The 25,576-nt window shown below is 44.8% G+C and overlaps 2 protein-coding genes across 2 annotated transcripts in view; one reads left to right on the top strand and one right to left on the bottom strand.

Annotated features, from left to right (window-relative positions):
• LOC138741243 (cell adhesion molecule DSCAML1-like) overlaps window positions 1-25,576 on the bottom strand; it is a 352,860-nt gene that overhangs the window by 267,369 nt on the left and 59,915 nt on the right. The window lies entirely within an intron of this gene.
• LOC138742117 (uncharacterized) lies at window positions 16,196-17,184 on the top strand. Its single transcript, XM_069896303.1, has 3 exons — window positions 16,196-16,231; window positions 16,315-16,635; window positions 17,095-17,184. The coding sequence occupies exons 1-3, from the start codon at window positions 16,196-16,198 to the stop codon at window positions 17,182-17,184; spliced, it is 447 nt and encodes a 148-aa protein (XP_069752404.1).

A 25,576-nucleotide genomic window follows, 5' to 3' on the forward strand; every position in this document is an offset into this window, starting at 1 on the left:
TCATAGGCAAGGACTGTCCATCGAGCCATAGCGTTCATCGTGACAAGAAACAAATATATTGCATGCTTTGCCCTTCTGCCCCTATGTGATTTCTGCCAACATGAGTTAGAGGGATCTGTCAAATTCTGGTGGAGTACTGACCCATTACATAGGAGCTCGCAGCTAATATGCATATAGACAGTTAACTCTTTCAACCTGGAGAGCAAAGCAGGAGAGTGAGTTTTACAGGAACAAGTGACAGGTGGAGAATGAAACAGAGGGAGAGGAATGGAAAGTAAAAGGGAAAAAGCAAGCAGTCATAAATGAGAAATAACCAAGAAGAGGCTATAGCTACCAAGAAAGGGGGGGGAAGAGAGAGATAATGAGAGAGACAAGAAAGAGATTGCAAGAGAGCAAGATAGCAAAGAGAGGGACACTCTGTAAAGAAGAAAGCATGAGGGAGATAGTGAGGGGAAAGATAGGAAAGACACAAGTGGAGAGAAAGATGCAGAGAGAGTTGTAGGAAAGAGAAAGAGGGAGAGTGGGACAGAGATGGAGAGAGAGGTTTGGGGGAGAGGGCAAAAGGAATGTGCAGGGGGAGAGAGATAATGGGAAATGGGGAGAGGTAGAGAATGGAGAGAGTGGTGGAGAAGTAGGGGAGAAAGAAATAGAGATTGATGAGAAGATAGGAAGAGATATGGGAAGAAATGGGGAGAGAAGAGGAGGAGAGAGGTGGGGAGTGAAAAAGAGCATGGGGAGAAAAAATAGAGAGAAAAAGAGAGAGGAGAGCGAGAATGTGGAGAGGAAGATGGAGAGATAAAGAGAGGGGGGAGAAAAAGGAGATTAGCCAACAGGAGAGAGGGGAGAGGGAAAGAGAGCACAAGAATTATTTCTGATTTTCCTAACCCAGAGACCCAAGTATAAATGGAGATTTCTCGACGCAATCGGGCAGAGTAAAATTCATGCTTCTGTTTCTTTTATAATAATTTTTTTGCCATTCCTCAGAAATAGTGTTTACCCTCTGAAATTGTGGTGCAAAGGCAAAAGCCCCTTAAACAAACACAGCTGCTCCTATTGAGTTAACTGAAGAAAACAGGATTAGCCTTGTATAGATTATCCCTATCGGAGTGATAGTTCATTAATCATTGAGATTTTTAGTTGCAACACAGCCAGTCATCTGACTGCATGCATGTTTAATGCACCTTGTATAATGTATAATAAATGGAGAACCATGAACGTCGCTGAGAGAAGGCAATTTAAAAAAAAAATGAAATGGCAGCAGATGTTCGAGTGTGAATGCATAGCCTGGAATGTCATTAAACCGATTACGGTTTGATTACACCGCAATAGTTAAGAGAGGGACTATTTCCACAATCGTATCCAATCTCTCTTCATTCCCTTACCTCGTGCACCTGCCTCTTTGGGTAATGATGGTAACAACTCATTTATTTAGCCCCCTTTTAACCTAGTAAAAATCCCTGGATGCTTCACTGCAGGGTAGTAATCCAGCATCTGCAGCAAAAATTCAGTCAAAGTGCGAAATTATAGGAGAATCTTGTGGAGAGAGAGAGAGAGCAAAAGAAGGAGAGAATGAGAGAGAGAGAGAGAGCAAGCAAAAGGACGAGAAAGAGTGAAAGAAGAGATAACATGAAATAAGTGAGATTGAGAGAAAAAGATTGATAAAATTTGAAGAGAGAGAGAGAGGGGTGGGACATCAGACTCAGAAAGGCAGGGAGGAATTCAGAGTTCCAACACATGACAGCATGGTCCCAATCAATGAAATTGGAGTCATCGGGAGGTGGTACCGAGGAACAGGTTCTGGAGGGTTCGGAGTCTGGAGGAGGTGACAGCCATGGGAAAAGATGGGAAGGAGCCTCCGCCCATTTTTTTTTTAAAGAGATACAGAACAGCAACAGACCCTGCTGGCCTATGAGCCCATGCTATTTAAATACATTAATTAACCTACAAACCCCAAAGATTCTTGGAAAGGAGGAGGAAACCAGAGCACCCAGAGGAAACCCACGCAGACATGGGGAGAATATACAAATACCTTACAGACAGGTTCAGATTCAAACCCCAATCACTGCTGCTGCAATAGAATGGCACTAACCATTACATGAACTGTTCCTCCCTGCACTAGTTGTGTGGTCCTTCCCTCCTCCTCCCACCATTTAATTAAAGCACCTGCCTGCTTTTTGCTCATTCAGACCCAAAAAATTGATGCATTTACTGTAACCACAGCATCTGCAGACTTTCTTGTTTCATTTTATGTTAGTGTGACAATTTGATGTGGAAATGGAGTTCCTCACTGATTCAGCAGACAGAGCGAATGTCCGATTTAGCGATGTTGATGGATAAACAGAAAAGAAAGGAAATGAAGAGCTGGTTGAACACTTCATCTGCAAGACAATGTAGCATTCCTTGAAAAATTCCCTGACAATTCAATGAGCATGAAGAGTGTGGAACCAATTTAGCATAACTGCTCTGTGCAACATAGCAGCAAGTACAATTGTAACCTACCACCTTCTAGTTCAGAGCTGAGGGTGTTTCCAGTGCACACAGCTGACTTAATGACAGAAACGTCTTGGGGAAAATGAGTGCATGTAATTTTCATACTTAGCAAGTTATCAATGATCGTGATGTTGAATGCATGTTTTCAAAAGGAATCAGATGTACTCTTAAAAATAATAAAATCTAGATAAAAAGCTGGACAGATCAATTGATCTCCTGATGAACTTTACCATTCCAGTGCTGCTATTATTCTCTCCTTTTCTTAGTGATTTTGTTAGGATTAAAAGAGTCAGTGATTGTCAGTGACATGGCAAATAGCCCAATGGAAATACAGGATAAGTAAGTCTTGAAGAAAGCAGGTGGAACAAAATAAGTAACTGAGAGGTAAGCAATGGAGTCACAGGGCAGGTAACGAACACTGCTGGATTATTTCTGTCGTGCGCCACTGGGTTTTTTTCAATAACTTGCATGTATTATTAAAGGATTAGTCTTCATCACCCCAGCTGTGTTCTGGCAATCTCCCAGCTCAGCAATTGCTAAAGCTGACGATACCGGGTGGGAAAAAAGAGACTTGTTCAATGCACAAAAAAACCAACTGAGAAGATATTCAAATTTAGCAAAGGGAAGGATGCTTTTTATTCCGACTTTTAGAATGTAATTCCCGAAATGTAGAAACAGACCATCTGTTTTCTGTGACTGTGTATTGTTTCAAAGACCAAGTCACCCAAGAGTTGTAGTAATCCATTTCAGTAGTTGGTTCAAGGATTCACTATCAAAGTTCAAATTTATTGTCAGAGTGCATACATGACATCTCATACAATCTTGAGATTCTTTTTCCAGCAGCATTTCTACTTATCAATAACTGTAAACTGTACTCAAGAGGAAAGAGATGTATACAAAAGAGATAAATGTGAACAAAGAAAGAAATGCAAACAAACTGACTATAAATGGAGATGTAGGTATAAATATACAGCAGTGGAGTTGGCCACAGCCAAGAAAGACACAGCCACCACGCTGAATGTCGTTAACAACTGTTTAATTGAAATTCAGCGCGTGCCCCTTTAAGGGCAGCGTGAGCTCAGTCGCCGCATGCATTGTGACATCATAATCGCTGCCCCATGCGCGGGCTGGGCAGGAGACTTGAGGCAGGACGAAACCCTGATGGCGCCATCTGCGCATGGCTGCCCCTCCACGTGGCATTACATGCCGGGCCGGTTCGCCATGCGAGAGTGCGCCACCATGCAGCAATAAATAACAAGCATCTGAGTCCTTAAATAAGTCTCTGAATGAGCCCATTGTTCAAGAGTCTGATGGTTGAGGAAGAGCATCTATTTTTGAACCTGGTGGTATGAGTCCCATGGCACCTGCACCTCTTTCCTGATGGCAGCAGCATGTCCTGAGAGGTGTGGATTCTTGATCATTGATGCTGCTCTTCAACGACAACTTACCATATCGATATTCTCAATGGTTTTGCCTGTGATGTTCTGGGCTGTGTACTACATTTTGCAGGATTTTTTTTGCTCTGAGATATTGATTCCCCCCACCCCCACCCCCATCCCAGGCTGCGATGTAGCCAGTCAGAATACTTTCCACCGTACATGTGTAGAACTTTGCCACGGTATAATTGATTGTTTATAATATGATCAATCTAGGAAGTTTTGTGAAGGAGGATGTCAGAACTGTGGAATAAAAACAGAAAATGCTGGAAACACTCAATAGGTCAGACGGTGTCTCTGGTAAGAGAAAAAGAGTTATGATTCAGTCCTGAGACATTAACTCTGTATCTCTCTGCACACATAAGTGGCACCGTTACTAGAGCTATCACCTCACAGCTCCAAAAGGTTTAGTCCTCCTCTGCTGTCTGCAAGGAGTTCATTGGTTTCTCCCTGTGACTGCATGTGTTTCCTCCAGATGCACTTTTTTTCTTCCAAATCTCAATAACATGCAGGCCACAAGTGAGTGGTAAAATCAAGAGGGACAATGGGAATGTGAAGAGGTTAAAATGGATTTATGTCAATGGGCCCTGATGGTGAGTTCAGTGGGTCTTGCTCATGACTTTCTGTGAATTGTTACCTGATTTGTTGAATGTTTCCAGAATTTTTAATTTTTATTGCATATTTCCAGTGTGATTGTTACGGAGGCAAGGTCCCACAGGTACACCCACCCACCCCCCTCCCCCCACCCCCCTCCCCCCACCCACTCCACTCCCCTCCCCCCACCTTCCCTATCAGTCAATTATTTCAAGTGATTGTATTATTTTGTAAGTGACTGGAGTTGATTACAATGGATGTAAAATGCATGTATCTATTCTCCACTCTGCATTTTTTGAATGAACAGTCTTGGTTTTCACTGGGAGAAGTTACTACAGCTTCTGCTGAGTGTGACTCTTCAAACAGGCTGTTTTTAGGTAAATCATTTTGCATTGATGCAGCTTTTTGTTTTAAATTAATTCACATTCTCCCAGCTGTTCAATGAAGTTGAGTTAACCCAGAGAATTAAGAACCTGTGCACCTTTTTGGAGGCCTCAGCACCTAATAGGATATTAGTTTTTGGTCTTCTTTTGTACTTTTCCTCCTTTTACACAATGTTAAGCTTCTCCAGATGTTAAATTGTGTCAACGATGACTTCAATACTCACTAGTCTGAAAACAACATTTCTCATTTAGTCTTGCAGCAGCCAAGTTTGATTAACCCCATTTCCATGCGATGCTTAAAGGGCCAACATTCAAATTATATGCTCTGTCTTCACTGAGATCTCTCATCTCCCTGATCTCAAACATAATCACATGTCTGCCTTGACTGCTCTGTCCATGGGAGTCAGGTTCACAATCATGTTGCACTTAACTTTAGGATCATTTTAGGCTGCTGCAGTCATCTCCGGTGGACGTCTCAGTTTGGTGCTGACCATCGCATTAACTCCCACCACTCTACTGATCCAATCTCTATTACAGGAGCAGATAGAGCAGGCACAAGCATTTACCTGCGTCGCACACTTCCTCTGAACACAAGCAGTCTTAGCACTCATTCCCTTCCAGTGACCACCCTGGCAACTTCCTGCAAGGAGCACCTGTCTGTGTCTGGGGCTCTTGAGAGTCACATTCCAAAGATTTTGCCATCTGTGTGCACTGTTCATCATCAGCCTGTTCTCCTGAAATGGCTCACCCACCATCCTCCTGACCTTCAATGCAGCATCCATTCATCACTCAATGGCTGCACTCCACTGTACTGTGTTGCTTTAAGAGCTGCTGCATAGGTTTTTACTTGAACCATGGTGTCTGCGGATTTTTCTGTTTTAATTCTGGCTGTAAGGATTGCACCTGCTGTGTAACATTGTAACAACGGTGAGAACTTGTAACACATCCAAAGGTAACCAGTGTTGACACCAACAACATCAGTTTCACTGCAACAGTACACAGAGAAACCCAGCAATACTCTTCTCTGAATTTCACATTTGCTTGAATTTATCCGACTTTTGCAAAAATAATTGTAGATCCCTGCTATTTAATTAATTCTTGGTTTGGACTAATTTCCTGGGCAACATTTTTAGTAGAGATTAATTTTAACCGAAGTATTGTTACATTTAAAGCATAGGGTTACCACTGACTATAAAGCATGAGAGTGGTAATGCTAATTTCCATTTGATACAGTACAATTGACACAGAACAAGATAGAAGCAGGAGTCGGCCATCTGGTCCGTCATGCCTGCTTCGCCATTCAACAGAATCGCAAGTGCAAGTTCAAGTTCAAGTTCCCCTTTATTTGGCATTTTAAAACCAAATTGTAAATGCAGTGCACCGTTAAAAAAAATGAGTCAATGTTCCCCCAAAAACCATGGTGCTACATTAGCAATGTGGTCTCATTTAAAAAAAAAACTGCTGACTGCATTTGCACTTTGGTTTTAAAATGACAAATGAAGTCTAACTTGAACTTGAACTTGCCTGCTTCCCCATTCAACAGAATCGCAGCTGAACTGGCCGTGACTCTGCTCTGCTTACTGCCTTTTACCCAGAATCCTTTCATCCTTAACTGTGCATAAATAGTGCCTTAAATATATCTAATGAGACTGTCTCTACTGCTTCCTTGGGCATGAATTCCACAGATTAATGACTCTCTGGGAGAACAAGTTCCTTTTCATCTCTGTTAAATCTACTTCCTTGAAGCTTGACAATATTTCCCATTGTTCTGGTCTCACCTAGCAAAGGAAACAACTTCCCTCCTATCTATTCCTTTCATAATGTTGTACATCTCCATAAGATTCCCTCTCATTCTCCTGAATTCCAGTGAGTGTAGTCCCAGGCAACTTAATCTCTCCTCCTTGGCTAACCCCCTCAACTCCATATCAAGCTGATGAACCTCCTCTGCATCACCTTCAAGGTGAGAATATCCTTGCTCAAACAAGGAGACCAGAACTGCATAAATGAGTCTATTCGGCCCGTCTATCCTGTGCCAGACCTGATACAAGAGCTGAGAGCTGATGAAAGCTTTTGGCAGAATCCATTTTGGGAATGTTCCCACAAGGACAAGAACACAAGTCAAGGCCATCACTCTATGATAATCACTTACAGATCCAGTGTAGAGAATAGATAAAGCAATAGGTATAGATATATACTGGGGAAGCTGAAGACACACTATGAGAAACATGATAGAGCAGTAGATTTAGATGAGGGAGGATGGGAAGAAGCTTCATTTAAATGCTTTGATGGTACTTTCTGTATCTTTTATCCATACACGAAATTCTTTAACTTCATCCACCAAAAGGAAGACAAAGTCACCACTTTGTCAAGCACTCCTCCCAGAAATGAGGCCCCAGTGAGGAACAAACACACAACCCCTGGCTTACAAGACCAATGTTTGAACCACTGAGCTATTGGAGCTATCTCAAAGAGAATATTGTATTTTGCTGAACCCTTGCTCTCAGACAATACATGTCAGAACAGTAAAATAGCAGGAGGCCATTTGACCTTTATGCCTGCCCTGTCGTTCAATAAGATTATGGCTAATCTGCTACATCAGCATCCCTCTCCTGGACTGACAACATGATTCTGCCTTCTCACAGCATCCAAAAATCTGTCCAGTGTGGTCTTGAGTATGTTCAGTAACTGAGTCTCCACAGATTTTCTGGGTGGAGAATTGCAAAGAACCTTCTACCTATGGGTCAAGAAATTTCTGTTCATTTATGTCCTGAAACCCAACCCTTTAGTTTGAGGTACTGACCCTAATTCTAAACACTCAGCAAGAGCGAGCACTAACTTTGCGTAAGCCTTAATAAACCTTGTAAGAGTTTTATACTTATCAATGAGATAATGTCTCATTCTTCTAAACTGAAGGCACTATCTACAGAATTTGTTAAATCACCATACCACAAACCCACCATTCCAGAAATCTTTGATGCACTACTTGTTGCAAATCTGCAACAGTCTGGTTTGGGGGTACCAATTCCTCTGGGTGGAAAACCCAGTGAAAGGTTATGAACACAGCCCAGTATGTCACAGGCAAAACTCTCCCTACCATCAAGAACATCGTCAGAGAGCAGAGCAATCATCAAGGATCCAGACCACCCAGAACATGTACTGTTCTCGCTCCTGCCATTGGGAAAGAGGTGCTACAAGGCTCGTCCCACCAGGTTCAGGAAAAGTTTCCACCCCTCCACCATCAGTCTCCGAAACAGCAGATTCAATCAGAAACTCAATTAAGGGATCTTACTTTGTAAATTATTTATTACTGAATGTTTTTGTGTATTTGCACAGTCAGTTTGTTTACATTGCTTTATTTGTTTACATTTTTCTCCCTTGTATACTTATCTTTGGCCTGCAGGATAAAGCATCTCAGGGTTGTATGTGAAGTCATGTATAAACTCTTAATAATAAATTTGAACTTGAACTCTCCCCTTCCTGCCGTAAGCTGACTGTATTTGTTACATAACATTCCAGATGTACTCTCACCAGGCCTCCGTATAACTAGCAAAACATCTCCATTCTTGCACTTAAGTCCTCTTGCAATAAATCAGAATACAAGATTTCCATCCCAATGGCATTCAGTACCTGCACGTTAGTTTTCATTGAGATCCTCCCAAACACCAAATGTTCCAATATCTCATCGTTTAAAAATAGTCAAGTTTTTCTTTTTTTCTCTCCCAAAGTGGATGACCTCACACTTTTTCATCATCTATTCCCCTCACCTCTTCACTTCACCTTTCTAGATCTCCTGCAGTGCAAAATTTACATCAGTGGCTGAATAGATAGTGACAGACAAGCTCCACAGGTTTAGAATAAATGAGATTTGATGCTGCCTTGCTTTGGCCCATCGCTTTACCTGACTCATACACTGAGATGAAACAAGAACAAAGAATATTACAAATAAACAGAAGTACAATATTAAGAATTACTGAGAAAGAGGATGACAAGGCTCAACAAGCACATCCACTTTTAATGGATTCATCCTACTAACCAGCTTTCTCACCATATCCCTAAATCCTTGCTTTCTCTGGAATCTATCTAATTATTTGCAGAATCCATTGATCCTCTTTGTTTCAAACATCTTCACCAGCAATTCAATCTCATCCTCTGGGTGAAAAGGCTGCAATTGGCTTTCTCTCTACCTGCCAGTTCTAGATTTTCTTTTCCCTTACACCACCGTGTTTGTGAGCCATGTCCCTCTGATACTTCACTCAGATTAACTGTGTAAATCCCTCAGCACGGTTGAAATTATCAAATAAAACTGAGAAAGGTCCACTTCACATGAAATTAATTGTTTTAATTAATTACTATTTTGTTGGCTAAAAAAAGCTGTGGTCATTCTGCATCTAGTAGGTTCATGCTAACAATAAGTACATGATTAATTAATGGATGGCAATAGTTTTTCCGAACACCTGTACCCTTGCTAGCAATTGCCACCTTGAGATCCCATTTGGATGCCAGGTTGATTCCCTTTCCCATTCTCACACCATGCTGTCTACTTTTGGATTTCTCCACTCCCATAGTAAGTCAGATTCAAACTAGAAAAACAGAATCTCATATTTTCCTCGGTAGCCTACAACCCAGTGGTCTCAGCATTGAACGTACCATTTGTAGGGTAGTCTAGAACAGCTGCTGTGTTCCTTTTCTACTCCCACCAGTCCTTTTGCTCATGTTTTCCACCCTACCCCTCCCACCACAGTTTACTAGATTAGTTACCATCTGCTCATTATCCCCCCTATATCTAGTACCATTTATCACTACTTGGCCTCTATCTCTACCTTCCCTCTCCCACCCACCCCTTGTTCCATCTGCCCATTAATATTTATCTTTATCTGTTTCCAACTCTTACCTACCAGGCCCATCTCACCTCTTTATAGAGCCATCTAGCTATCTTCCCTCTCCATTCTCAGTCCTGATACAGGGTCTAGACCACACATGTCAAACTCTGGCCCTCGGGCCAAATTTGGCCCGCGATATAATTATATTTGGCCCGCAAGATCATATTAAATATATATTAGAGTTGGCCCGCTGGCCGCCGCGCCAGTATAGCGCATGCACACTGAAGGTGAAAATGAAGACACCGGAGGTGTGGAGGGATCTCAGAGTCCCGAATCCCGGGGATCGGAGCGCCACACTCAGCCCGCCCGGCTCCCAGACACACACGCGGCTGGAGTTGGGGACCATCCTCGCTGGGTCTGCGCTTCAGCGGCGACGCCGGACCGAACGTCTCGTTGGTGATGCCTTCCCCCTCGCTCCATGCGCGGCGGACCCTGCCTCCTGCTCCTTTTGTTGGAGACGAGCCCGGCGCCGTGAGATCGCAGTTTAATCCCTCTCTAACCATGGGAGGGGGGTGGGAGCAACACGCTCTTCTCAGCCAATTCCTCCACCGCCCCGGACGCCGGCGTTTCAATGGGGGGTTCAGGTGCCTTCGTCAGGCGACCGACCTGTTGGTCCAAGACAAGGGGAGAGCGTACAAACTCCACACAGACAGCACCTGAACTCGGGAGAACGTGGAGCTGTGACCCCACATTCCACATCAGGATTGTGTGTAAGATTGGGAGCAATGAGATGGAAGCTTATTTTGTTCCTGTGATTTAAGCCTTTCTTGGGGTGGGGGGGGGGGGTCCTTCTCTGACCACTTGCCTAACAATTAACCTAATCAGATGTGGAGTTACCACAATACAACAGTTCTCAACCTTTTTCTTTCCATTCACGTCCCTGTGCCATTGGTGCTCTGTGATTAGTAAGGGATTGCTTAAGGTGGTCTGTGGGTGGAAAGAAAAAGTTTGAAGACCACTGCTTTAATCATCCCTCATTGACTCGTCATGTGCACGGTTTCAGATCTCCAAAGGAAATGGGCCAATGACAATGACAATGAAAGAGTTTATCCAAAACTATTATTAAACATTTATTTTAATAAGAAAAAGTTTAACATTACATATGTTGAAAGAAGAGAAAACAGGCAGATGTTGTTGAAAAGTTTCAATAAATATTTAGTTCGGCCCTCGACTTAGTCCAAGTTTTTAATTTTGGCCCTCCGTGAATTTGAGTTTGACACCCCTGCTCTAGACCATAAAATGTTGACTATTTTGCCTCTTTAGATGGTGCTGTGAGTGGCAAAACAGATTCAGTGGGTCTCAAAAGCAAGGACTCTGAACGCAGTCTAGTAGTTAACAAAAGACAAGTATAGGAAAATGGTAATTGGGAATAACACATACATGCACAATTTATAGATGATTGTGGAAAAACCTCACTGGAAATAAAACACATAGGTGCACAATTTATAGAAGGCAAGCATGGGAAAACACACACATACCCCAAACTGGCTACAAATAACCAAGGAAAAAGACAATATGATACCCGCCACCCCCTTGACTCAGTGCAGGCATGGTTCTATGCTACTAGGGACACTAACTAAAATGCTCTCAACCTTTTAACAGTGTACATCTCACCAACGATTTCTCCAGTGCCATTCCACAATACTCGGCCTGAAGTGAAGCTGGGTGGTCCCTCAAAGATGGCAAAGAGAAAGAGCAGAGCACACATGGCTCCCTTTATAGTGCTGGAGGACTGCACCAGGTAACTTAATGGCTCAGTGCCAGCAAGGACTGATCAATTACAACAGTCAATGGCCCAAGATCAAAAACAGGAAGGCATGAGGGTCCAGCCCAGGTAATTTACAGGATCCAATGGCTCAGTGCCAGCAAGGTTAAGTCGATTACAAAGGCCAAGAATAAACACATTCAAATTAGCCAATGGCAAGGTGTGCACTAATTAGTTGCTGGAGTCCAACCTTGATTTACAGGTGATGTGACTTTCAAATAAGTTTCAGACAATGGAGAACACGTGATCACCCTCAATACACACATTCCAGAAAGGCAGGGAGGTCACATTTTCCTCCACATTCAACAGATGCTGCTTTATTTATTGAGTGTGGTATTACCTGACAAAGGACCCAGGCCCACAACATTGGTTACCTTTTACTTCCTGTTGATGCTGCGTGACCTACTGAGTTTCTCCAGCACATCTGTGTATTGCAAATGACATCCAGTGCACTATTTGAAAGATAGGTAGGGAAATTATACCCAGTGTCCTGGCCAATGACTAACCTTCCCTCATTTTTTTTAAAATGATGATCTAGTTGTTAGTGCAATTCATGTAGATAATGGCAGATTGCCACATGCAAGTTTCCTGCTGTATGTACTGGTACAAAGTGATAATTATGCATTAAGCATAAAAAGATTTGAAACCAGCAAAACACCATTGATTATTGATTATTGACCTTTCAAAAGAGAGTTGTCCTTATTTTTACTGACATACACCTGAATGGGGAGGCTGATATCAAAACAGGCCATCGACAGTAAAACTCAGAGAGTAAGGAACAATCCATAAAGGTACCATTAGCCAAAGAGGCAGGTGAATGGAAAGTGCAAACATTTAAACTAAGTAAAATTTGCAAAGGATTCAGAGGGCAAATAGAGGAAAAAATCTATTGCACACATATTTACCAAGTAGTGTTCTGAATGAAATACAGATTCCCAACTAAGCTACTAATTTGTAGTTTTCATGTAAACTTACCAATTAGGTACTATCAAACTTGTTAGAAATATATTCCTGTTTATTTATTATCACTGTGTCTTAATCCAGGAACTCCTGACAAAGATTTCAGATTTATTGACAGAGTACATACATGACATCACATACAACCCTGAGATTATTTTTCCTGTCGGTAAGGCAGAATTACCACTTATTGGTAGTGCAAAAAATAGATACGCAATGTACACATGTACATTAATAAAGAAATATAAACAACTGACTGTGCGATACAGAGAGGAAAAAAAAAACAAAGTCCAAAAGTAAAATTCCCATTGGGTGGATCAAGCTTGTGGGCCAAAAGGACCTGTTACCATGTTGTATGTCTAATTTAACCTAAAATGAAATGAGTTCCTGATTGAGTTTGTTGTTGAGGAGACTGATGGTGGAGGGGTAGCAGCTATTTCTGAACCTGGGAGTGTGAGTCTTGTGGCACCTTTACCTCTTTGCTGATAGTAGTAGCGAGAACAGAGCATGTGCTGGGTGGTGTGGACCTATGACAGCAGCATTTTTCCGTAGCCTGTGATGTCCTGGGCTACGTCCACTACCTTTTGCAGGGCTTTACACTCGGCGGTATTGGATCCCCATACCAGATCATGATGCAACTGGTCAGCAAACATTCCATCACACATCTGTAGAAATTTGCCAGGGTTTCCAATGTCATACCTAACCTCCACAAATTTCTGAAGAATTTTCTTCACAACGTCATTAGTGTGTTGAGTCCAGGAAAGATCCTCCAAGATAGTGACTCCCAAGAACTTAAATTTGCTCACCCCCCACCCCCTCCAACTGAAGTCAATAATCGTTCCTTGTTTTTGTTAACTTTGAGTGCAAGATTATTGTTGGTGCACCATTCTCCAAAGTTTTCCATCTCCCTCCTGTTTGCTGACTCATTGCCCCTTTTTATATAACCCATTAGAATCAGAATCAGTATTTATTGTCATGAACAAGTCATGAAATTCAATGTTTTTTGGCAGCATCATACTGCAAACATTCAGATTATTACCATCATATAGGCTGCAAATCTGTAGATGGTGTTATTGTCGTACCGAGCCACATAGTCACAGGTGTAAAGCAAATAGAAAGGGGGGTAAGAACACAGCGCTGTGGTTCTTCAGTACTGATGGAGATTGAGGAGGAGATGTTCTTACCAATCCTCACAGTTGGGTGTTAAGTCCCAGGTCATAGAGTTCGCCAATCAATTTTGAGGGGATGATGGCATTAAATGCCAAATTGTAGTCAATAAATGTCATCCTGATGTATGCACCTTTGCTGGCCTAGTGTTCCAGGGCTTTGTGTAGAGGTAGTGAGTGCCAGTGAGACGGTAGCCACCATGGACCTGTTGCTACGAGGATCCATGTTGTCACTCAGACAGTAGCTAATAAGCTTCAGCACCAGCCTTTCAAAACACTTCTTCATTGTTGATGTGAGTGCCACTGGTTTTGAGAAAACCTTCACAAGAAGGACTGCAGGGCAGTTCACCATCTTCTCAAGGGCATTTGAGGATCCACAATAAATGCTGACATTGGGAGAAGCCTAACAACCTGACAATTAATCACATTTTAGAAACCTTCACAAGAAGGACTGCAGGGCAGTTCACCACCTTCTCAAGGGCATTTGAGGATCCACAATAAATGCTGACATTGGGAGAAGCCTAACAACCTGACAATTAATCACATTTTAGAAGCAATTTTATGGATACTCATGCTACCCAACATCAATCTACTGCATCTTCCAGACACTCCACATTTATGGACCATATCAATTTGTGGTGGCACACATCCTCATGGTGAATCGGCCCTGGTGGTATTGCCATGTGGTGGGGCAGCCATGGGGAAATGGCGTCCTCAGAGGTTTCTTTTTGACTCTAGAATCCCTTCCAGCGCGCACCCTGGCAGCGATTATGATGTCACAATGCACCAAGTGCATAGGGGCGCACTGAATTTGAATAAAATCAGTCATTAACGACCCTCAACGTCCCTCAACCCTTCCACTGCTCACACCGCCACAGTGGTGACCCCGACAAGCCCAGACATTTTTCTGGACTCTAAACACCATGGATTCAGCAGAGGTTAACGCTGTCTCCATCAAGCTTCCCCACTTTTGAACCCACCGACCGAGAACGTGATTCAGGCAAGTGGAAGCACAATTTCAACTCCGCAACATCTCCTCAGATGCCACGATATTCTATCATGTCCTGAGCGCTCTAGACCAAGATACGGCAGCGAGGGTAGATGACATCATCCACCCCCACCCCCCCCATCCCCAGCTACAGGCAAGTACACCACCCTCAAAGACCTGTTGCTTGGAACTTTTGGGCTAACTCCCCAGCAACGGACTTCCAGGCTCCTTTACCTAGATGGGCTTGGGAACCGTAGTCCGTCAGCGCTGATGGATGAAATGCTGGTCCTGGTGGAAGACCACAAGCCTTGTTTTCTCTTCCACCAGATATTCCTGAAACAGATGCCGGAGGACATCCAGCTGCTCCTCACAGATGAAGACTCCTTGAACCCGAGGAGAGCAGCAGCCTGGGTGGATGCCCTCTGGCACACGAAGAGGGAGAACGAGGCAGCCCTCAACCAGGTGGGACGACCAGGAGCCAGCCGACCGCAAGCCACTCCCAAGACAAAGCCAGAGGAGGGTCAGTCGACCCTCGACCACCAGCGCTGGGGAGCGCAAGCCTGTAAGTGCTGCCAGCCTTGTGGGTTTCAGGGTAATGACCAGGCCAGCCGCCGTTGATGGCCGAGACGGCTGGCCACACAAACAGCCTCCTTCATATGATGGACAGATCCACTAGCCGCTGATTCCTGCTGGACACAGGGGTTGAGCTCAGCATCCTTCCCCCCACAGTATTAGAGACTCGCACCGATCTCGAGGTCCAACCCTGCGGGCAGCCAATGGCTCCACCATCAGGACCTACAGCCCCGCAGGGCACAGATCCAGATCGGGAAGGAGAAGTTCCACTGGAGGTTCGTCCTAGCCTCCGTGGACACCGCGCTGTTAGGGGCCGACTTCCTCAGAGCTCACGGCCTACTGGTTGACATGAAGGGCAAAAGGCTGGTCAATGCCTGAACATTCCATTCCACCTGACTGGACAGAGGAGAAGCCCGCAGGCCCGAAATCGCCACCGTAGCTACCACCAAGGATGAGTTTGACGAGATCCTCCACGAATTCCCCCACCATCTTAGAGCCATGGTTCAACGCTGCCCTGCTGTGGTCTTCCACCACATTGCCACACAGGGTCCCACGCTGCATGCTAGACACAGACGGCTGCCGCCCAAGAAGCTCCAACAAGCAAAGGAGGAATTCACCAGGCTCCAGGAACTGGGAATCGTCTGGCACTTGGACAACGCCTGGGCATCGCTGCTCCATATGGTCCCGAAATCATCCAGGGGCTGGAGACCGTGAGGGGATTACCGTCAGTTGAACGACACAACCATCCCCGACAGGTACCCGGTACCCCGCATACAGGATTTCTCCGCCAACCTCCACGGTGCACGGGTCTTCTCCAAAGTGGTCCTCGTGCGGGGATACTATCAGACCCCAGTGCATCCAGACGACATGGGTAAGATGGCCATTATCACCCCTTTCGGCCTTTTCAAGTTCCTGTGTATGCCCTTCGGTCTAAAGAAAGCGGCCCAAACGTTCTAGCGCCTCATGGATGTGGTTGAAAAAGACCGGACAGTCACAACCGCAACGAACACAAAGGCCACCTCCACACACTCTTTGCCCGGCTGGCAGACTTCAGCCTCATGATCAACGTGGCCAAATGACAGTTTGGCAAAGAGTCCCTCCAGTTCCTGGGGCACACCATTTCGGCAGCTGGGGCCGCACCAGCGCCGGAGAAGATAGCGGCTGTTCAACGATTCCCCAAACCCTCCACCCTGAAAGGCCTCCAAGAGTTCACAGGGATGCTGAATTTTTACCATCGTTTCATCCCCGGAGCCATGCGTACCATGCGCCCATTGTTCACACTCATGGCCACCAAAGAAAAGACTTTATCGTGGTCAGAGGTGGCGGACAGGGCATTCATCGCGACAAAGGAGGCTCTAGCCAGAGCCAGGCTGCTGGAGCACCCGCGGCCGAAGGCACACACGGTACTCTCTGTTGATGCCTAAGCTACGGCAGTGGGGTGGTTCTGAAACAGTGGCTCGATGGACACTTTTTCAGCAAGCAGCTGCACCCGCCGGAGTTTAAATACAGCACTTTTGACCAGGAGCTCCTGGCGCTGTATTTGGCCATCCACCATTTCTGCTACTTCCTCGAGGGCAGGCCGTTCACAGCCTTCATGGATCACAAGCCCCTACACTCAAGCACTGGTGATGGCCAAGGATCCGTGGTTCGCCAGACAGCAGCGCCACCTCTCATACGTGTCTGAGTTCATGACCGACATCTGACACAGAGCTGGCAAGGACAATGTAGTGGCAGATGCGCTCTCCTGTCCAGCCATCAACACTCTCGCGCCCGGCCTGGATTACGAGCAACTGGCTCAGGCACAGAGGAATGATGCAGAGACACAGGCCTTGCGGACCGCCATCTCTGGCCTCAAACTCAAGGATGTCCGGGTGCCCAGCAGCCCGGTGGTCCAACCGCACTGGAGGGTTAAGGTCTTCAGTCTGATCCAGACCTCGCTCACCCAGCAGTAAAGACAACCTTGCGGATGTTCACAGAGCGGTTTGTGTGGCACGGGATGAAGAAGGATGTGGCAGAACTGGCCAGGAACTGTACCAGGACCCAGACCTCCAAGGTCCAGTGACACACGCAAGCCCCCATCCAGAACTTCGACTCGGAGGTTCACAGATTCCAACTCATCCATGTTGATGTTGTTGGGCCCCTGCCGGTGTCCAAGGAGGCTCGTTACCTCCTCACGGTAGTGGATCAGGCCGCAAGATGGCCTGAGGCCATTCCACTTAAGGAGGCCTCTGAGGAGACATGCACCAGGACTCTGGTTAGCCAATGGATTGCCTGTTTCGGAGTCCTGGCACACATCACTAGCGACAGAGGGGCACAGTTCAAGTCTGCCCTTTAGACTCAGATGGCGAAGCTCTTGGAGGGTCAAGCTCCACCACACCACAGCATACCACCCACAGTCCAACAGGTTGGTGGAGAGGTTCCACAGTCACCTGAAGGCATCACTTTATGGCTAGGCTCTCTGGACCAGACTGGGTGAACAAACTACCCTGGGTCCTCCTTGGGATTAGGACCGCAGGCTTCAGCAGCGGAGATAGTCTATGGCACACCGCTTTCCCTGCCAGGTGAGTTTTTCGGCCCAGACCCTGACACCATGGCCACCGACGACTGGCCTCCCTAGCTCCCTAGCTCCCTCCCCCCACCCCCCCACGCCACGGCACCCAAGTCGGCCCAATTCATTTTCGTGTGGAGGGGACCACAAAGTGCACTGCTACAGCGGTGCATACAAAGTCTCGCGTCCAGCGGAACCTTCACCCTGGATGTTGGGGGGGAGAGAGGAACTTTTTATGGTGGACAGCCTGAAGGCGGCCCATCTGGACATCACAGCCAGTGCAGACGGCAGCGCCCAAATGTCAGGGCCGGCCGCCAAAGTGACAGGACTCGTAGCCAGTTCTGGGGGGGGGGGGGGGTGTTGTGTGGTGACGCACATCCTCATGGCGAACCGGTCCCGCTTGTTTCACCACGTGGTAGGGCAGCCATGGGGAAATGGCGTCGTCAGAGGTTTCTCTCTGACTCCAGCATCCCTTCCAGCGCAAACCCTGGGCAGCGATTATGATGTCACAACGCATCAGCTCATGCTGCCTTTATAGGGGCGCCCTGAATCTGATGCACCATTTCATCAGATGCAAGGATCGACAATGAGATAGACAACAGACTCGCCAAGGCAAATAGCGCCTTTGGAAGACTACACAAAAGAGTCTGGAAAAACAACCAACTGAAAAACCTCACAAAGATAAGCGTATACAGAGCCGTTGTCATACCCACACTCCTGTTCGGCTCCGAATCATGGGTCCTCTACCGGCACCACCTACGGCTCCTAGAACGCTTCCACCAGCGTTGTCTCCGCTCCATCCTCAACATCCATTGGAGCGCTCACACCCCTAACGTCGAGGTACTCGAGATGGCAGAGGTCGACAGCATCGAGTCCACGCTGCTGAAGATCCAGCTGCGCTGGATGGGTCACGTCTCCAGAATGGAGGACCATCGCCTTCCCAAGATCGTATTATATGGCGAGCTCTCCACTGGCCACCGTGACAGAGGTGCACCAAAGAAAAGGTACAAGGACTGCCTAAAGAAATCTCTTGGTGCCTGCCACATTGACCACCGCCAGTGGGCTGATAACGCCTCAAACCGTGCATCTTGGCGCCTCACAGTTTGGCGGGCAGCAGCCTCCTTTGAAGAAGACCGCAGAGCCCACCTCACTGACAAAAGGCAAAGGAGGAAAAACCCAACACCCAACCCCAACCAACCAATTTTCCCTTGCAACCGCTGCAATCGTGTCTGCCTGTCCCGCATCGGACTGGTCAGCCACAAACGAGCCTGCAGCTGACGTGGACTTTTTACCCCCTCCATAAATCTTCGTCCGCGAAGCCAAGCCAAAGAAAAGAAGAAAGAATCTGAATAAAAACAGTTGTTAAAGACCCTCAACGTGGTGACTGTGTTTCTCCCACTGCTCACACCACCACAGATTCTTGAATTTTGCCATGGTACACATTTGACTGATGAAACCAGTGGTTGTCATACAGAAAGCAGTCATGTTTTGTTGAAATTATATCTGAATGCATCATATGCTGTTGAAGTGAGAATCTGCCTGGTGTAGATTGATCAATGTTAATTAATGCCTTAGTGCCTTGCTGCTTTGCAAAACAATACGGAAGGTTGTAAATATTCAAAGAAGTGAGGGGGTCCCATGACGTGTTGCCATGCAACCCCAGACACACCTGTAAATTTCCATCCAATAAAGCCAGTATGAATAGGATAAGAATAGATAATAGAATGTAGGAAGTAAAGTTAGTCTGAATAAGGGTCTTCTAGCCTTAGACAGAATTAGCAAGTTCTTCATGTAAGAAGTTAGTCAGCCCTGAGAGTCAGGAAGGTGTGAATAAGGACAATGACATGATGGGACACCGACAGGATACCCCCTGGTCCTCCAAGTTCACAGAAACAGCACGTAGGCAGACAGGATTGCCTAATGCCAAACTTATCCAGGAGGCAGAAGAATGTAAGGGGGAGGGTACTTCTATACTGAAATAAACTGTATTAAAGTTGGGTGAGCCCCAGTGTATGTGTGTATTCCCAGGGTAAGGGGAAGCACCCAACTTTGCATTGTTGTATAATAAATGTTCTTTGTTCTCAATTTTTGTCTCGAGCAATTTCTGTGAAGGTACTTCTGTTTCTAACAAGGTGATGTGCAAGAGCAAAGGCTGAGGAAATGGGAGCCTGGTTACGTGATTTATGTGGTTATGTAGTTACATATTGATGCAATTTGCTGATGAATAGAGTGTAACTTAATGCTGATAGAGTGGATGTCAGTGCCGATCCTCAATCCAAGTTCTTAGATGAGGCTCCAATCTGCAGTTTACTCCCTTGAGGAATGAAGGACTCAGACTTTTCTTTTACCAATTCCCTTATTCTTTACACAGGCCTGTGGGAGGTCTCTCGCCTCCATTAAGTATCAAGAAGCTCTCCGAATATACAAGTGCATGGGTTTGCATATCCCACTGCAATCTGACAACCAATCAAAAAATGTCTTCTCCCATGTGACAAGCAGTACTCAATCAGCATTAAGTTACACACTATTCATCTACAAAATTACATCATTATATGAACCAATCACGGAACCAGGTTCTGTTTTTTCCTCAGGCATTGCTCCTGCACATCACCTGATCTGGGGCATCTCCAGGCTGATGGAGATTTACTGGGATGGATGGGGTTGCCTGGTAACATGTCATGGGGCCCCTCACTCTTCTCTGAATAATTACAACCCTATCCATTCTTTTGCACAACACCAAAGCATATGTACTGTCGGCATTAATCAATGTTGATCAATCTACTCCAGGCAGACGCTTACTTCCTTCCATCCACATCACCAGGCAACAGGACTACTTGGATCTCTGGTTTGAGCTGCTTTAACTGATCTCCAGAACACTTGAGGTGGGTGAACAAAAAGAAAGAAGGGAAGAGACAGAGAGAGAGAGAGAGAGAGAAAGAGAGAGAGAGAGAGAGAGTGAAAGGGAGAGAGAAAAAGAAAGAGCGAAAAAAAACTAGAAAGAATGGAGGAAAAGAGAATGAGGAAAGAGAAAAGCCGATAGCACATTTCTTGATTTTGAAATACCTGTAATTCAAAACTCTTCAGTGCTAATTAGATATTTTCAGACACTTTTGTAATGAAAGAAACATGCCAACAAGTTTGCACCAAACAAGCTTGTATAAGTAGCAAAGTGTTAATGACCAGATGGCCTATTTTAATGAGTATTGCTGAGGAATAATTATTAGCCAGGATACCGAGAACTACCATTCTCTCATGTCCTGTCTTCTCTCCTGAGTGGTCACAGTGTTACAATTCATTTGGAAGGCAGAACCAGCCAACAATACAGTGATGCTCCCTATACAGATTTAGAGTGTTGGCCTAGATTTTGTACTTAGTCTCTGAAAGTTTGATCAGTTGCTTTTGATTTAATAAGTCGATGAACATAGGTTATTTCACACCATTTATTACTCTGTTTAGAGGACTTTATTTCTATTGGTGAGGCAACAACCAATGAATGGCAAATCTATTGCCTTCACCAATAACAGTGGAGTAATTTCTATTGGTGAGGAGATTAAAACTTGGCAGGCCTTTACTTTCTCATGATGTAGAAGGAAAGCATTTAGCCCATCAAGTCGACGTCAACTCACAGGGCAATCCTGCTGTCCACATTAATTTTCCCCCTCACTTTATTTTTGCACATTCTCATTAAACCCTTTAATATCATTATTCTCTCAGTACTGGTCAAGAAACTACAAACTCTGGACCTCTACACCTCCCCCCACCCCCCCACAACTGGATCCTTGACTTTTTCGTCGGAAGACCACAGTCAGTACGAATTGGAAACAACGTCTTCTCACTAATTATCAACACAGGCACACCCCAAAGAGGCGTGCTTAGCCCACTGCTCTACTCGTTACACGCCCATGTCTGTGTTGCTAGATACAATCCAATGCCATCTACAAGTTTGCTGATGACACCACAGTTGTTGGCGGAATCACAAATGGCAATGAGGAAGTGTCCAGGAGGGAGATAGACCAGCTCATTGAAAGGTGTAATGACAACAAACCTTGCTCTCAACATCAACAAAACCAAGGAGATGATTGTGGACTTCAGGAGAAAGTTAGGGGAAAACAATCTAGTCCTCATCGAGGGCTCAATAGTTACCGAGGATCTGTCCTGGAGCCTCCACCTTGATGCAGTCACAAAAAAAGACTCACCAGCGGCTATACTTTATGAGATGTTTGAAGAGATTTGGTATGTCATCAAAGACTGTTGAAAACTTCTACAGGTGTACCGTGGAGAACATTCTGGCTGGTTGCATCACTGCCTGGTATGGAGGCACCAACTCTCAGGACAAGAATAAACTCCAGAGGGTTGTTAACTCGGCCTGTGACATCACAGGCACCAGACCACTCTATCAAGCAGCCTCTATCCTCAAAGTCTCCCACCACCCAGGCTATGCCCTCTTCACTCTGCTACTATTGGGGAAAAGGTTCAGGAGCCTAAAGATGAACACTCAACAGCACAAGGACAGCTTCTTCCCCGCTGCCATCAGATTCCTGAATAATCAATGAACCAGAGACACTGCCTTACTTTTCATGCACTATTATTTTTACTTTATTATCGTAATGTTGTAAGATGGTTATAATATGAACATTTACACCGTGACGCGGCTGCAAACACTGAATTTCATGACTTGTTCATGACAATAAATTCTGATTCTGAACTTGCCCACACATTCCCAGATTCCATCACTCATCTACTCCAAGGGCAAATTTACAGTGGCCATTTAACTAGTCAAGCTGCACATTCTGAGGGCAGGGAAAGGAAACCAGAACACCCTGAGGAAACCCAATAATCATAAGGAGAATGTACAAACTCCACTCCACAGCACCAGAGGTTAGGAGAGCAAGGCTTAAAGAGTTGGGCTGAGAGGAAAAGTGCATCAGCTGTGATTTGAATGGAGGAGCAGACTCAATGGGCCAAATGTCCCAATTCTGCTTCTATGTATTTTGGTCTAAACTTCATGTACTCAATTCAGCCCAACAGGTTGACTTGGGAGTTTGTTAAGATGTTTAATAAAAATCAGTGAGTAGATATGGAATCTTTCCACCCTAGTGGAAGAATTGAATTCTAAAAGCCACAATATTTAAATTATAGGAATAAAATATGAAGGAACAAGGTTAGAATTATGGAAATCATTTCAACAATTGTGTATGCAGGGTCAATGGAAATTTTCAAGATTTAGATTTATGTTCTTATTAGGTAAAGGGAGCAGCTGATAGCTAAAATGAAATAAATTGACCTGAGAAACAAATAACATTCTCATTACTTCTTGATGCAAAAGCAGAAAGCAAAATGGCAGGATTCTTAAGAGTTAAAGGTAGAGATAAAACAGTAGTGCTAGATCATTGTAGATGCAAGTTGTAACCTGCCTTTCTACAATGACTGCATTCTGGGTACTCACACGTACCATTATTCCAGGTTTGCAAGTAATTAATTAAACAATAATAGACACGTGTGCCCACTGTCTTGCCAAACTGAGAATAGGGCAGCCAACTGATAGACTTTACTTTTGGTCTTAGTCATTAATCATTCCGTCTTAACTCAATGTGCTGAAACGTAAGCTCATAGATCATTATACTGATATGGCTGGACCATAATGCCTTCTAATTTCCGTAGCACACATTTCCAAAGCATTCCACCCCATGCACAATCTCAAATATTTGAAGCAGCTATGGGAGCAATTTGTATGCATTGTATCTCTTTCTCATTCTCTCCCCTTCCTCATGGGCCTGTGTTGAAATCTATATACAGTTTCCGGTTGAAAATGGGTCATTCACCGTAAGACACAGATTTTAGGTCATTGGCAAAGCTGCCTGAGGAGAGATTAGAAGACAAATATGAACCCATTTTGTTGTCTGGAAAGTATTGCTTAAAAAGAAGCAGATTCAACAACAATAGCAACTTTCCAAAGGGAAATTGGAATCAAGATACTTGAAGGTGGTGGATGGAGTGAGTGTGTTGGCTACTGGAAAAGAACAAAGGAGTGGCACAGTTGGCAAGGTAGTTAGCGCAACGCCTTTACAGTGCCAGCAAACGGGACCAGGGTTTGAATCCCGTGCTGTCTGTAAGGAGCTTGTATGTTCTCCCCGTGTCTGCATAGGTTTTCCCTGAGGGCTCCGGTTTCCTCCCACCATTTGAAATGTACCGGGGGTGGTAGGTTAATTGATGTAAATTGGGCAGTATAGACTCATGGGCCAAAATGGCCTGTATGTCTAAATTTAAATTTAAAGTGGTATTAATTTGCCCTCTTATTTACATAGCCAGCACAGGTCCTCTGGCCAAATGGCCACCTCCTGTGATTCTATGATCTTATCACCCTGACAACAAAGTGAAATTAAGCTTCATTTCCTTATAGGAGGCTCTACAGCCAATCAAATTTCATTCCTTTCCAAAATCTTAGGTGCGCAATTGCAGTTTGAGCCTTATTTATAGCACAGATGTATAAGCCAATGTTTAATTCAATATTTGGTCCTGGTGTCTCATTTCCTCTCGCTGGCAGGTTCACAATAACCCTCGACGCTACTGTTGTCTTCGCCAACCATAAACATGCAACAATTACAGAGAATGAAACAAAATGGTGGAGGTACTTTTATACCACTTTCCTCATGCTCTCTTATCCTGAGATGACAGAAGATAGATTTAGAATCCTTAAAAAGAAGCCTTTAAAAGCAGAACTCTTGCAAGTCCAAGTTGTGTTCATTCCAAATGCTGTTTAGTAGACACCATAACTGCACCTGTTTCCCATTGACAGTGCAGCTCCTAGGCAAGGAACTTTGGTGTTACATCTATTATATACATGTATTATAAACTTTATGCCAGGGTATGACTTACAAAGTAAATCGTAGGGCCCTGAAGAATGTTGTAGAACAGAGAAATCTGGTGGAACAGGTGCATCATCCCTGAAAATAGTGACTCAGGTTGACTTGGTAGAGGTATTGAAAACAAAGGTTGGGACCTCACGATTCAACTGTGCAAGGGATCGGTGTAACCACAGTTGAAACCATGTGCAGTTCTGGTTGCCCAGTGAGAGGAAGGATATCAATAAGTTAGAAAGGGTGCAGAGGAGATTAACAAGGATGTTGACAGAGCTCAGGGGCTAGTTAAAGGGAAAAGTTTATAAAATCATGAGAAACACGGATAAAGTGAATGCTCGCAGTCTTTTTCCCAGAGAAGATATTTCTTGAACTATGGAGCCTCGGTTTAAGGTGATGGGGGAGAGATTTTAGAGGAACTCAAGGAGTCACTTTTTATTACTCAGAGGTTGGTCCTCAGTGGGATCAAGCTACCAGAGGGAAAATAACTTTACAGCTACTATATTCAAAAGACATTTAGACAGATTTATGGATAGGAAGGGTATAGAAGGATACGGAACAAATGCAAGCAAATGGGAGTAGCCGACTGTGCCAGCTTGGTCAGCGTGGACATTGGACTGAAGGGCCTTTTCCATGCTGTGTGACGCTGGCCAGAGTATTATCAACTGATAGATTCAACATTCAATTTATTGTCAATAGTAATCAAACATTATCATATACATGAACTTTCTTTTTGCCATCTGCAAGGCAGACAGATTCGCTTCTGCCAGGAATGGCCTAAGCGCCTTTTACATTTCTTACAGTCAGACGTACAGTCAGAGAAAGAGAGAAGCAAAAGAGAGTCACCCCCAGAGTCACCGAGTGTCTGTAGATACATCTCCAGCACTTCCACAGCCTCACAGTCTAGTTCAATTTATTAGCAACCCGAGCTCCAGATCC

This window comes from Narcine bancroftii, chromosome 8, assembly GCF_036971445.1.
Source record: "Narcine bancroftii isolate sNarBan1 chromosome 8, sNarBan1.hap1, whole genome shotgun sequence".
Classification (NCBI taxonomy): Eukaryota; Metazoa; Chordata; class Chondrichthyes; order Torpediniformes; family Narcinidae; genus Narcine; species Narcine bancroftii.

Coding starts and splice junctions, on each gene's coding strand:
- LOC138742117 (XM_069896303.1), top strand. CDS start 16,196: ATGGATGTGGTTGAAAAAGACCGGACAGTCACAACC. Junction 16,232..16,314: donor AAGACCGGACAGTCACAACC/GCAACGAACACA, acceptor GCCAAATGACAG/TTTGGCAAAGAGTCCCTCCA. Junction 16,636..17,094: donor CGCGGCCGAAGGCACACACG/GTACTCTCTGTT, acceptor CTCAAACTCAAG/GATGTCCGGGTGCCCAGCAG.